This window comes from Brienomyrus brachyistius, chromosome 11 (assembly GCF_023856365.1).
Source record: "Brienomyrus brachyistius isolate T26 chromosome 11, BBRACH_0.4, whole genome shotgun sequence".
Lineage (NCBI taxonomy): Eukaryota > Metazoa > Chordata > Actinopteri > Osteoglossiformes > Mormyridae > Brienomyrus > Brienomyrus brachyistius.
In genome coordinates this window covers 5,818,615-5,832,550 of record NC_064543.1, presented here as the reverse complement: position 1 = coordinate 5,832,550, position 13,936 = coordinate 5,818,615, and the positions used below count along the sequence as shown (strand labels likewise).

General features: G+C 44.5%; 2 protein-coding genes and 1 long non-coding RNA gene across 4 annotated transcripts; 1 reads left to right on the top strand and 2 right to left on the bottom strand.

The window, feature by feature from the left end:
* Positions 1 to 135: 135 nt before the first annotated feature.
* LOC125751619 (protein disulfide-isomerase A3-like) lies at positions 136 to 5,392 on the bottom strand. 2 transcript variants are annotated; one of them, XM_049030668.1, is made up of 14 exons: positions 5,301 to 5,392; positions 5,036 to 5,203; positions 4,199 to 4,277; positions 3,523 to 3,640; positions 3,079 to 3,186; positions 2,870 to 2,999; positions 2,653 to 2,769; positions 2,197 to 2,322; positions 1,935 to 2,117; positions 1,737 to 1,845; positions 1,524 to 1,652; positions 1,356 to 1,435; positions 911 to 968; positions 136 to 498 (listed from the first exon to the last, which is right to left on the bottom strand). In XM_049030668.1, the coding sequence occupies exons 2-14, from the start codon at positions 5,167 to 5,169 to the stop codon at positions 406 to 408; spliced, it is 1,464 nt and encodes a 487-aa protein (XP_048886625.1). In that variant the 5' UTR covers positions 5,170 to 5,203; positions 5,301 to 5,392; the 3' UTR covers positions 136 to 405. The 2 variants fall into 2 exon arrangements, with proteins under 2 accessions (XP_048886625.1, XP_048886624.1); XM_049030667.1 differs by having other exon boundaries at positions 5,036 to 5,358.
* A 2,397-nt stretch (positions 5,393 to 7,789) lies between these two features.
* Positions 7,790 to 8,524, top strand: LOC125751623 (uncharacterized). The gene is made up of 2 exons (XR_007400716.1): positions 7,790 to 7,848; positions 7,911 to 8,524. It is a non-coding gene; the product is annotated as an uncharacterized LOC125751623 (long non-coding RNA).
* Positions 8,441 to 12,955, bottom strand: slc39a1 (solute carrier family 39 member 1). The gene is made up of 4 exons (XM_049030671.1): positions 12,478 to 12,955; positions 10,560 to 10,690; positions 10,046 to 10,342; positions 8,441 to 9,223 (listed from the first exon to the last, which is right to left on the bottom strand). The coding sequence occupies exons 1-4, from the start codon at positions 12,590 to 12,592 to the stop codon at positions 8,870 to 8,872; spliced, it is 897 nt and encodes a 298-aa protein (XP_048886628.1). The 5' UTR covers positions 12,593 to 12,955; the 3' UTR covers positions 8,441 to 8,869.
* Positions 12,956 to 13,936: the final 981 nt, after the last annotated feature.

Below are 13,936 nucleotides of genomic sequence, written 5' to 3'. Positions count from 1 at the left end.
ACTGTTAGCTCCATTTAGACTTAAAACCAGTTATTAGTCAAACCAAAACAGGATCATCGACAACCGCTGTAATATTAGCAGATAGTATCCCAGAGGTCTCAAGTGTGGCAGTAATTTCACTTCAGTGAAGTAGAGTTCAGGTCCATAACTTTTATTTCACATCTTCCAAAATTACAAAAGTGATTTAAAAAAAAAAAAAATAAAAAAAAATCCTCCCCCACAAAAATCGTCTAGAAAAAAGGTAACATGAAAGCAGTGCATCCATCTGAGAGGGAAAACAAACGCTCTCAAACTTAGAACAGCCGCCTCCCAGCAAACTTGATCTTTCGCTACCAGGGCAGCTTAAGTGCACATAGACTTGGAGTCTGAGGCTCCAGAGCTCATGTCTTCCACAGATCTTCAGGTCTACAACTCTGACTTCTCAGTGTCTTCGACCACCAAGGGATTGGTGGCCTCTCTCTTTAGATAGGAGATGAAGTCGCCGACCTCACGGCCACCCTGGAGGGGTACAAGACATTTAGGACCATTACTATGAAGACAAAAGCAAGTGGTGCATTCCCACAAGCAAGCCAGGTGGTCAACCGTTCCACATGGGGGGGGGGGGGGGGGGGGGGGGGTTAGAGATACAGGTGCCCCAGTGATCTGGAAAAACCACATAATTTTTGGGCTCCTGGGTAAGTGAAGCAAAGTTAGAAGATATGAGAAGCGCAAGATATAAGGAGAGGCTGCCATAAATGGACTTGGCATCCTTCAAACCAGCACTGTACATACATTGTGTGTCGCTAAAAAGTTTTTGGAGAACAAGGGGGAAAAAAATAAAAATTCTGCAGATCCCAGCATCTCAAAACCACGATACAGAAAGTCACGATACAGAAGGATCAACTGTAGTTATTGAATAAACAGAACCAACCTCATATCTCTGGGGATCTTCTTTCCTACCAGCTGGGGCAAAATAAATGGTAGGAAACCTATAATAGAATAGAAGCACAGATTTAATTTTTCAGACTTATCTAAAAATTCAATGCAGGGCCAGTCAGTCCCTGGTGCAGCTGGTGCTTAAGACCCTTTAAGGGCCCAACAGTGATTTGAACCAGTGACCTTCCCAACACAGGCACAGTATCGTAACCCACTTAGCCACCCCCCCCCCCCCCAAAAAGAACAACGTCTCCATCTTCAGGAACCTAAGTGAAAGTACATCTAACAAATGTTGCTGCGTACACGCTCCTTTATTGGCATTAATACGTGAAAAAACTGCATGCAGTACATTTAGATAAATGTGTATGAATTTTTACGATCTACTCTGACCTCAGGGTTGGAATACAATAGTTTAGTGGCTGGTGAACTGAAATCCTTACCCGCTGACATCATAGGGCGAAGGCACGTCATTGGCTGTGGCATCCATCTTTGCAATGACAATGTTGGGATCACCGGATAGCTATTGGTTGAGGGAAAGAAAATAATTGTATGCAGTTCAGCGTGAGAGAGAGAGAGAAACAAAACATCACATCTTAACTCAAACTTACCTTTTCACCCAGCTCCTTGTACTTTGGTTCTAGGCTCTTGCAATGGCCACACCAAGGGGCATAGAACTCAATCAAGACATCTTTACTGTCATCATTCACAATCTGATCGAAGTTCTCAGCAACTACAACCTATAATGAAATGGAATATTAAGTATGATTTTTGGATGAACTGTATGGCGAACTGAATACTGAAAAATCACAATGTGAAGTCACCTTCACTGGGCCATCATTGTTTTCAGGAACTGGCTCCGACTTAAGGTAGCGTTTAAGCTTTCCAGCAAAGTAGTCTTGCAGAAATCGTTCCAGGGCCTTCCCATCGCGTCTGCGGGAGATCAAAGACTTGCCATCATGCTCGATTAACAAGCTGAATAATTTAACAGATGCATTTCTGGGAGATCACCAAACACTCACGAGAATTCCTCTTGCATGACATATTTGTCTCCACTGGAAGAGCGAATTCCAACGACTGGCAGTTCCCCAGTGTGGGAGTCCAGCCCAAATTCCGACAAGTCATGGCTGAAGGCGTTTTTATTAGCGACTGCAAAGTTCATCTGCTTCCCCTGATCCAAGAAGTCTTTGGCCACCTTCATGACCCTACATGAAGACATTTCTGATGATTATGCAAGCGAATTTCTGAATCTGTAATTACAGCAGGCTACTGTGGGGTATCTACCTGTTCCTCCAGTAGTTGGAGCCCTTGGGATTCATCTCATAATCTACATCGTAGTAGGCCACCATCAGATCTTTGCCCTTGATCAGGTCCTTGTTGTCCTCAGTCATGTGGGGACACATACCAAAGCTTGAAATGGATAAGACAAGATAAAAGTTTGCTGCGATCTGAAGGTTAACTTTGGCTGTACAAAAGAGAACGTTTTTGTAAAAAAGTCAAAAGTACAATTTTAACATACATGTACATGTACAGCCACATTTGTTAGCAAAAACCATATTTTGACAAAAAAAAATATTGGAATTTTAAAAACCGGTTAAATGCTTAAAAAAAGCCATCAGCTAATTAACACTGGAAAAAAAAAATGTTTACTACCAAAACACCAAATTCATACACAAGCAGAAAAGCACCAAACAGAGGAACACATTTCCGGAAGCTGGAACCAAGAGAAGAAAACCTCACATGTTATCTTGGATGAATTTCTTGATCTTGTCACTGGTCATCGTATCCTTACTGAACCTCACACTGCTCTCTTCAAATTTATTGCTGAGGCGTGCAGGTCGAAACAGGATAATTCCTCTATGGAATGAGAGAGCAGTAGAGTGGAAATTTAAGAGTTGTTAGACAACTGCATGGCTGATCTTTGTTGATTAATAATGCATGCAAGGTAATCACCCACTCGCTTTCTATGTCATATTTCTTCAGAAGCTCCTCAGAGTTTGTATGTGCAAAGCGGTAGAAGTCCCTCAGGGAGCCGGCAGACTTCTGGAACTCCGCCTGCGCAGAGCTGCCACTGTCCGCAAAAAAGCCTGACCAAATGCAAGACGATCAGGCTTCCTGAAACTCAACTGAATCACGAGTCTCGCAAAGGGGGCCTGAACATCTCACCAATTACACTTGCATCGCGATCTCCAATATATTTCTCAAACTCGACCGCAGTCTTGATCGCTGATGAAGCTGGACCAGCTAGCTTTTTCATGTGGCTCACGATTCCATCTGAAGACAAGGCACATAGTTCAAGATTCAGTGTAAAGTATCTAGCCAGCGATACAGAATCCATCCCAACCAGCTAAGAATACATTTTGGAAGCACCTGAACTCCACAAATGTATCACGGAAAGGAAAGTAATCGGCTCGCTGAGGAAGCACACAGGCGCATGGGGAGAACATGCAAACTGCACATGCAAAACAGCTCCTGGGTCTGAGGAGCCACGGAGTGCCGAATTAGTCTCCATTCTGGCCAGAGAGGCCGACCAAAGCAAAATATAGGTAGGAAAACTACTTCCATCAGCCGAGATGGATTCTTCAGAGAAAGCCTTGAGAAAACAATTACCAGCAGTTCGAGGTCCGTCATAGCTGCCGGAATCTTCTCCACCTTTGAAAATCTTAAGGGTTGGGTAGCCACTCACATCATATTTTTTGCAAACGTTGGAATTTGCAGTGCAGTCAACCTAGAGCAGAAGATGCACACTGCATGTTAAAAATAGTCAAGTGTCAACACAACACTGGAGGGTGTTGAGACAACTGACATGTATACGGGTAACAAAATGATAGTGTGGTTTGTGGAATTATACTTAGTAGCTGGAAGCAGAGCACATTTGCTTTGAAAGTAGATGTTACTTGATTACTAATTATCAAGTATTAATGCTCCAATCTGAGCAAACAACTACAAGAAGCATTTTTCATTTTGACACACTGACATATTGCAAAGACAAAACGTACATTATCTCAGAACATACACTGGCCGAATATCATTTGCTACAGGCTTATGCAAAAACACAGTGCTTGTGTGTGGTAAGAACACGAAACACCAAGCATAAACCTTGTCACATTTGAGCAGAACTAACCTAACGATCTTCAGCACATTGCCCTACCAGATCACACGTTTAGGCCCCCCAACGCAAAACCACCCAAGAAGTATTCAAATGTACCTGCACTCGTACTCGTGCAAATGAAGCAGCATTTCAGCATTTAGCGTTTTCCCACCCATTTTCAGCAGTGACAGATACCTTTGCCAAGGCGACGATGCTTTTCAGACGTGTTGCTGCAGCTTCGTACTCTGGAGCAAGTCGCTTGCAATGACCACACCTGCGAATGGAGTTTCAACACAGCAGAGCAGACCTGGTAAACACTGGGCTATTCAACCAAGCAAAGACTGTTGTTTTCCCGATAAATACGCATGAGATTTAATCATGGAGTAGAGCTGTATCACAGACGAACTGCGGAGTCGAATGCATAACTTAAAAACCATTTTCATAAGTCGTGCATGTTATAACTGAATGTAATTTATTACAAAAAAAGACAAAGCACCTAGTGGTAATTGTGTTATGTTTGTTACATACTATACAAATTAAAAAATTTAAACTCTGGCAAAGTGCATCGGAAGGCAAAGTTTCTAAAACCTAGGGCAGGTACCGGTTGACGGCACGTATGAAACAAACCCAAGGAGACTATGGGCTAGAATACAGTACCCATAAACACGGTTTATACAAGCACTAACCAACTAGTTAACGAGAGACATCCGTTTTCGTGGGCGTTATACCTCGGAGATATGCAGCCAAACTCGCTAGGCTCTGTGCAATCGTCATCCAACTGAAATACCCCAAAAGGGACGACAGAAATGGAAGTTTACTTTCTGCTTGATATTTAGAAACCCGAGAAAGACCACAGACTAGAACAAAATTAGGTAAAATTGTTGGCGTAAGTTCAAATAGACAGATGATCCCTCGTTTGACCGACTACATTGGTAGAAAACGAAAGCGACGCCTGACTCAAGTCATCTGCAGCAAAACGAAAGTGCATGTGGTCAGAAAGACTCGTCTCGATGCGGGGAAGGGAGAGCTCACCAGGGTGCAAAAAACTCCACAAGGATCAGCTCGTGGTGGCCGATCCTGCTGTCAAAGTCGTCATCCGTGAGCTCCAGCACGTCGCTGGCCCGGGTGGCCGCTGCCAGAGCAGATAGAAGCAGCAACTGCAGCATCGTGGCGTGGAGCAAATAAGCAGGATGCGTCGGTCTTAATAAAAAAAAACCCGATGGATAATAAATAAGAAAAACTGATCGGTGGCTATTTGGGCGATCAGCTTTGGGGAGGTAATTCGGGGACGCGTTACCAGCAAGCCAGCTCTCGGATCACATGCACCGGGCATGCAAGCGAGAAGGACCGATTTCTGCAAAAGCCTTTCAGTACCGGGTCCTGCTGGAGGAGCCAAAGTGTGTGGCGCTTCACCATTGGGTTTTTAACAGGGTTACAGCGCCCCAACCAGCCAATAACAAATAGCACCTACCAGTTCCTGCTTTACTCAGAGTACAATTCAAGCGCGGCGACCGCAACAATAGCGGCGATAATGAAAGTAAATCTGTACCCGTAATGATTATTCATGACTTGTATTTACTTGTATGTTATATTTACGAACATATATATTTATTTATTTATTTAGGGGGGGGGAGCGTGACTTTTTCCTAGCATCTGACATCATACAAGCGAGAAAATGTTATTGTGTAGATCATCGGACCTTGCATTTCTTCGGATGTCGGATTGCTTTGTGCATTTTTGTTAAAGAAACACAAAGTTACCCGCTTCATCTGATTCTTCACAATGTGAGATGAACCATGAATGGGGATGAATTTAAAAGGTACGCAAGTGCGCGTTCACCTTTAAAAGCGGTTGGCCTACGTGTGGCCGAGCAAATGCACATAAAATACGAACAATCGCGTGTCCGCAGCTCTGGACACACTGCGCATGATCAGTTCGCTGGCGTCCCCATTAAATACCAACATGGATATTTTTGATGAGCGTTCGGGTAGATTGCAAACCCCACAGACTATTTACAAGGTAATTAAACTGTTACATATATGTAAATGCGCGTGCAGATTTGTCTCGAATCGAAAATCTCACGCCATCTCAGGGATTATATGCAGTAGACATATTTTGTTGTGGTGTGTCATGAATAACTAAACACTTTAATGCTAAATTAGGACAGGATTTGTAAGGTACCATTTTAAAGAACAGAACTTGGATTTTCACTTAAGTAACGAGTTCTTGCTGTGTGCTGATTGGTCAGTCTCCTAAAATCATGCACGTCATTAATGTTAATGTGAAACAGCAGGATGAGTATGTCAGTCAAGGAAACAAAGCAGAAAAAGAACAGAACTGTTTAGCCAAGCACCTGAAGTAGCTCAAAGTGTCCTCCCAGGCGTGGATTATCTGGTCACCCTTTCATATAGTAGCCTGACGCAGGCAGTTTAGTTAGACATGCAGGTAAGTTAGACATGCAGAGGGCCTACTCTGCTGTCTGCCAGGTGGCAGAAGGTGGTGAAGGGGGTTGCTGGCTCCTTGAAGAGAGTGGTTACCCTCTGCACCCCTACCTGCTCACCAACATCCAGCAAGCCATCACAGAGGCAGAGGAGCGATACGACCGTGCTCACAGCAGCACGTGTACGGTCGTGGAGAGAGCCTGCAAGTCTGCTGGTGGCCTGCAGCTGCACCCTTCGAGGTGCTGTGCAGTGGTGGTGCTGACTGCACTGCTGCACAACGTGGCAGTCACAGCAGACGTCCAGCTGCCTGACCATGAGGAGATGTTGGCACAGGAGACTGAAGAAGGCCATGTTGAGGATGATGGACTGCATCCCGCAGGCCTACATGTACGACAGCGGTTAATAGAAGATATGTTTGGCCACTAATGTCCCCCCCCCACCGGCCCTTTTCTTTTTCCCCATATTTTTGCCACCAGGTTCTCTGCTGTATAATTTACTTCCCCCATGTTTCATTCTATCATGATTTATTATTATTATTTTCAGGTTTTATTCTTTTCTTTTTATGAATGTTTTTTATATATATTTCTTTTTTTTTTACTATATATGTCGACGTGTACCATATGGCACAATGACCACTGGGTACACAACTTCCTTTACCAAGCAATACACACTAACTGCATATGTAACAGGGGTAGGCACTGTTATTCGGAAAGGGTGGGTGTGTGCAAGTTTTTTTGGGATGACCATTCGATCAGTTGTTCAAACCCAATTGTGCGAATTCCTCAGTCCTATACATACTACTCTAAGTAGGGAGTTGCAGCGAAAAGCTGCATCCCTAACGACCCTTTCTGGATAAAATTAGCCACCCCTGTGCTAATATAATACTTTACAGTCTGAAAATTCTCCCTATTGCTCACTACAGACAGTTGCCGACTTGGTCGATCTAATGTACAATCATACTGTACTTATTTACCTGGAACTAAGCTTCGAACTGCACAATTTAACGACAGTGTTTACTAACGTTTAGTCGAACCATGGTTTTGGGAAACACCTGTGTCATTTAACGATACATCGTACTACGTAAGTTCGCAATGTCGTTACCTCCCTAGTTCGAACTATGATTTCGGGAAATACTTGCATCGTACTTACATAGTTTGAACCACACAAGTTGCTAACAAAGTTAGCAACTATAGTTTTGGGAAACGCACCCCAGGCTGGTAGAAATTTCACCACTGGTCTTTTGAAAAAGGCCCTTATCCCTTATTGGGCCCTTGAGCAAGGCCTTTATCCCTTATTGGGCCCTTGAGCAAGGGCTTTATCCCTTATTGGGCCCTTGAGCAAGGCCTTTATCCCTTATTGGGCCTTAGAGCAAGTCGTTTATCCCTTATTGGGCCCTTGCGCAAGGTCTTTATCCCTTATTGGGCCTTAGAGCAAGTCGTTTATGCCTTATTGGGCCCTTGAGCAAGGCCTTTATCCCTTATTGGGCCCTTGCGCAAGGCCTTTATCACTTATTGGGCCCTTGCGCAAGGCCTTTATCCCTTATTGGGCCCTTGAGCAAGGCCTTTATCCCTTATTGGGCCCTAGAGCAAGGGCTTTATCCCTTATTGGGCCATTTCTCAAATGTCCATCCTTTCAGATGAAAGCATAAATAAATTAGCCAAAAGTTCTAGTACTATTTGTACTGATTTCACAGATTCAAAAAAAATCCTTTTGCATTGGGGGGAGATTATCCACATATAATCCAAAGCCTCTGTCATTGTTTCAAATGACGGGGGTCACCCAACTATGACCATTTGTATCCACAGACAGTATAACCGTCTACAGACCAAAAGCACACATGGAAAAGTAAATGAACTACCTGCCAGCAGCCTTCCACTGATCATGTAAACATTTTTTTGTTGTGGGATCAACAAATTTGAGAGAATTGCACTTACATTACGTATTTTAAGAGGTATTATGATCATTGTCCTGTAAATGACAAGCTTTCAAGGACACAGACAATAAGCTTGTTTTTATGGTCATTTGTTTGTAACAGACTGAACAGGTAATGTGAAATAATAAAAATATGTTCTTAAAAACATATAGATATTTTTGGCATTATACAAGGACCAACAGTTGGGTGGTCTTGAAATCTGTCCATTGTCATGATGTTCAGAAAACAGGTGTTAGACCACGAGGATTTTTAGTGGTCCTTAACACACATTACCCAATTAAACTCCATCCCTTCCTCTAAAAGAGAAAAATAAAATACTACTATATAGTGTTAAAAGGATTAATTAAAAGTCTTCAGCAGCTGCTACATCTCATTTCCATCAGTAGAATGAAAAGTGTCTCAGGAACGGGCACGGTTACCACTTGACCGCAAGCCACACCAGGCAGCCTCCAACAGTACAAAGACCACGCCCCACCAGCAGGGGGCGACGGCTCAACCCAGGAGCGCAAGACCTGCCATGACGCTGAAGCCCAACAGGATGAAGAAAACTTTGATCAGCTGTCTCTCGGGGGAGTTCAGCTCGTGGGGCAGGATTTCCAGGAAGGTGATGTAAAGGAACGTTCCGGCAGCCAGTCCCTCCAGCACGGCCTGGATCAAGGCCCCAAACGCAAAGCGTGCCTCCATCACGCTGATGCCCACGCCGATGCCCAGCGGTGACATGAGCGCAAACACGGTGATGTAGGCTGCCACCCACAGCGGCCGGACCTCGCTCTGCACCAGCTTTACAGACAGGCTGAAGACTATGATGCTCTTGTGAACTAGGATGGCGATGCAGATCTCAAGCACCTGGGGTGGAGACAGACCCAAAGGGTGCGTTCAGAAGACGACGACACGTTCTGTATTTCTGTGTGTGTGTGTTACGTATATATTATGTTGTGGAGACCGCATGTCCCCACAACGGGATAAAAACCTGTTATTTCAACATTGTGGGGACCATTGTTTTGGTACCCACAAGGATAAGCTGAATTTTATTAAAGTCTGTGACTGTAATCAAAAAACTAAAACTTTCAAAAGTCTTGTCTTTTCAAAGGTCATCATGTTGGGATTAGGGTCCTGTTTTGCCCAATAGACATGAATGGAATGTCCCCACAAAGACACAGACATACAGTGTGTGTGTGTGTGTGTGTGTGTGTGTGTGTTTGCATGCCCTGTGACGACAGCCAGGCATATTGTGTCCCACCATGTGATTCCTGAGCGCCTCCAGACCCTCGGCAACAACACATGGGGGATATGGACAGATGGAAGGATAGATAGATGGGGTGATTAATTAAAGGAGGGAGCACACCATCGTGCCACTGTCACGTAAGGGGACCCCGAGAGCCTGACCCATGTCAAAGATTGCACTTGTAATTTGTCATGACGTAGCAATAAATTCAATTAGCAAAGACATATCTTGTACTTAACGTAATTAATCAACGTAATTAGTGCTGACGGCTGCACCTTTTCATTATTGTAATTAATCAATGTAATAAAGTATTCTCATTGACAGCTGTACCTTGTAATTAATATATTAATGTAATTAGCACTGATGGATATACCTTGTAATTCATGTGATTAATTACTTTAATGTAATATTTAACTGAATTAATTTTGCCAGCCTTACGGTACCTTGGAGTCTGTCGTCTGTAGGCCAATTGCCAGCCCCTCGAAGACAGAATGGAGGGAGAGAGACAGGAAAAGCATGAAGGAGCGGAAGGAGGAGTGCGCCTGCAAGTCCACGTGCACGTGCTGGACGCTGCCTTCCAAGTCTCCGCGGTCATGGCTGTGCCCGTGGCCGGCCGGCGGGAGCAAGGGGGCGCTCTCCTGGCCTCTGGGGCCGCTGAAGTTCAGAACGATCCTCTCCAGGATGAGCACCATGAAAAAGCCACAGGCCATGATGAATTCAGCCAGGGGGAAGCTGGTTGGCTGAAAGACAGCAAATCCAATCAGCTTTGGGTTTGTTGCAACGGCTTCCAAAGCACGGGGTGGTGGGTGGTGGCCTGACTGGTAATAGGTTTCCCAAAAAGCAGTTGCTAATAATATTAGCAGCTTACATAGTTGAAACCATGCAACTGAGCGGCTAAAATGGTGGAAGATGCTAACAGGCGCTTTCAGGAAACATCCGCAGGTTTACGTCACTCACATTCAGCCCTTGGGTGCTCAGCTCTGCCCCGATGTCAGACAGGTAGTCGGGGATGATGTCCAGCAGACAGGCAGCCAGAAACACACCACCAGCGAAGCAGCTGATGAAACTCAGCACCACCCGGTGGGTTTCTGCGGAGACAAAGAGGCTTCAGGATGCACTGCATGAAAACCACAAAGGCCTCCGCAATTTCATCTAGTTTCACCAGTCTGTGGTATTTTGGTTTCCCTTGCTTGCCATAATTTTGATTGTAGCCGCCGCCATTGACTAGTGAAAACATTACAATTAATTGCCTTCTGCATCTCCACTTTGCCCATAGCTGTCTCGATATATTGCAGTGTAATCAGAAGAAATTAACTGGGGATTTTTGGTCGTTTTGACCAGAGGTGGAGATTTCAGGTCCAGAGTGTACAAATCCAGACCAGGATTTTGTTTCAACCAACCAGTTGAGCATAAAGAGTCACAGTCACAGAGTACTCAACTGGTTGGTTGAAACAAAATCCTGGTCTGGATTTGTACTCTCTGGACCTGAAATCTCCACCTCTGCTTTTGAAACGGTCAGCAGACACACAAGAAGTTGAGTAAAAAGTCACAAATGACATCTAGTAGTGATCTCGCAGTGACCTTCGTATCTCCTATCTCTCCACATTTGCGATACGAAAGAGCTGACTAACACTGCGACATAGTTTCTTGCTTGGCGCACAGCTCTGCTGTGTAACTGCTGTGTGAATCTTAGCATCTCCCGTGACGCCACGATTGCATCACATTTAGAGAAGTGAATCACTTTGTACCTGCTTTTCAGTTTTGTTCTTTATCTGATTCATGGACTCCTCAGACAATCCCCGCCGAATAAACAAAGCAGATATTGTACTGATAAGTTTTAAACGTATCCAGCCCCCCCCACCACCCCGATACAGGATACAGTGGAAATGCAGTGCTGTTACAATGACAACAGGCTTGTCTCTCAGCAAGTGAAGGCTTGGGAAACTCTGGTTTGTGTACAGAGATCAAATCAATCATTCTGGTTAATCAGTTTAGGAAGCTTTTGCTGCATACTGAGGAAAATGGCCTCCTTGCTTTCTTAGAGGCAGCGTGATTAACGGTTACTTTGCAAGGAATGTCCTTCAGTGCAGATAAGAATACCTGAGGACACTTCATCAATACCATACAAGCAAAAAAAATAATCGTTTTTGAATGAAGAAAACTACCAAAGGGCTGGAATGGCTCAATTAAATGAATAAAAACGACAACAAAATATCTGAAAAATAACGCCAATTACTACCATTAGGGAAGAGCTGTATTCCTTGGAATTAATTGAGTATAACACGTTCATAGCTATTTTCATAATTCAAAGACACACTTTGCTCTTTGTCCTCTTTGCATAGATGTTTTGCATCTGTGTCCACACAGGAATATCTAAATAACTGGGTTGAACAGAGTCACCACCGCATCAGCTGACATGGCCCAGTGTGACTCTTTGGGAGAGCTCCTCGCACAATCTTATCTTTTCATAATCCCTACTCCACCTAACATTTCTCTCAGGCTGCATTTCTGTGAAATGTGGTCATCTTTCACACTGTCCATTTTATGTGTCGGAATAAATCACACACATGGTCCCAGAATGCAGATCTGTACTATTAAGTTATTATTTCGCGACCGTGAAAATATAGGTAAAAACTAATGTTACACTGTATACTCATTGAGGCAGGGCGGGTTAACTTGTTATTCTGACTGACAATCAAAGACATAAGCATGATAAACACGAAGCAGGCCGATCTAAGGAGGAGACGAACCGGAACAGAGGGACAGCGCCCTAATACGGGGCCGATCCTGTTTCACTTCTTAATATAATAAAGTTGACCGGCCATTGGAAACACGCCGATCAGACTCAGGTGACACTCCCACCGAATTCCATTACCTGTTCCGCTCGACTCCCGGAACCATTTCAGTCGCGCCGGAATGAAGCCAAACAGGAGCGTGAGGACCAGCAAGCCCACCAGAGCGCCCACCTTAACCTGTAACAAGTACTCCATTTGCGAACCCTAACTCAAGTAAAACCTCCTATGGATGCTCCTTCAGGAATTAAAAAAATTGCATTACGCAAAAAAGCTACAAAAATAAAGGAAACACCTGTAGCTACTTGTTATTATGATTGTTGAGGCAACGGAACTAACAGCAGCCCATTCGCGGTACCTAGCTGTAGTTTTGCGGTATAATATTGCAAGCAGCAGATTCGCCCATATCGCTTAAATGCAGCAGTCCAGACACAGTTTATATCCTGGGCTAAAATGCTGCATCTGTCAACACGGCTGCCGAAGCCGCACGTCGGCGCCCAGGTCTCTTTTACAGCACCCGCCTCCGCACGCCACAGTTCGATTTGCTGGGGTGGGCGGGTCCCGCTCGGGATCACCGGAATTGCGTAACAACACCGGCTCTCTTACCGATTGGCAAGCAAGAGGGAAGGGCTGCGCCGGCGCGTCTCACGTGATGCAGGCGCCCGGTTATCCTATCCGGTTTAAACTCAGTCTGGGGGGACACACGCAGCTTTCGTGCAATTTTGATGCATTTGCCCTTCTTTTGGCTTCTGTGGTTGCGTGGTCGTGCGTTTTTGAATTCCTGACAGTGGCTGGCGGCTTTCAATACGCGTGGTTTTATATCATATCAATTCAAATTTATTCAAATGATTGTTAAAAACTCGAAATAGCTGTGCATCGTGCGAAGACAAAGTGATGTTCTGCATATAACCGATTGCACGAAACCACAAGCAGGGCAACCCTGTCAATAATAGTCGCAAATAATGAACTGATAGTCTGTTTTGAATAAAACCGAGATTGCAAAATAACACGTCGATTGCTTTTCACCCCGTGTGGACTTAAGAACTGGCAAACCTCAAGGCGCACATTACTTTTAAAATGATTATAGCTTTATATCCCAGCACGTACGTTTTAAATAAGTAGTTTCGATCGTAATGTATAATGAATATAATATCTTTTTTGTAATCAGTGGGAGAGTTTTTATAAATTGTAACGCATTTCAAAAAACACATATTCTACGCCCCTCTGGGAACTGGTTGCTTCAGCCACTCGCGGCGCCCTAAGAAGTGAACTTGGTCATATTGAAGCCGTTCTGTGAGCTCCGGGGCGGGGGAAAGGCAAACGGTGTTCGGTTTCTCATTTTGTATTCCTGCAGCCAACTGAGCCGCTGCTTGTTGAGTGACTGCTGTTCCCTGCCGCATCAATTATAAAAGAGGAAGTTATTGTTCCGTCACAGGTGACAGTGACACAAGATTAAGGGTCCCGTGTGGGGGTTAAGGCGGGCTTTCACTACAGAGAGTCAGGTTTCAGCCAGTGACAGCGCACAAACACAGGGGGAGACAT

Coding starts and splice junctions, on each gene's coding strand:
- slc39a1 (XM_049030671.1), bottom strand. CDS start 12,592: ATGGAGTACTTGTTACAGGTTAAGGTGGGCGCTCTGGTGGGCTTGCTG. Junction 10,691..12,477: donor CCGGGAGTCGAGCGGAACAG/GTAATGGAATTC, acceptor TTGTCTCCGCAG/AAACCCACCGGGTGGTGCTG. Junction 9,224..10,045: donor TACAGACGACAGACTCCAAG/GTACCGTAAGGC, acceptor TCTCCACCCCAG/GTGCTTGAGATCTGCATCGC.
- LOC125751619 (XM_049030668.1), bottom strand. CDS start 5,169: ATGCTGCAGTTGCTGCTTCTATCTGCTCTGGCAGCGGCCACCCGGGCC. Junction 2,118..2,196: donor TCCAACTACTGGAGGAACAG/GTAGATACCCCA, acceptor GTCTTCATGTAG/GGTCATGAAGGTGGCCAAAG. Junction 1,653..1,736: donor ACAATGATGGCCCAGTGAAG/GTGACTTCACAT, acceptor ATTTCATTATAG/GTTGTAGTTGCTGAGAACTT.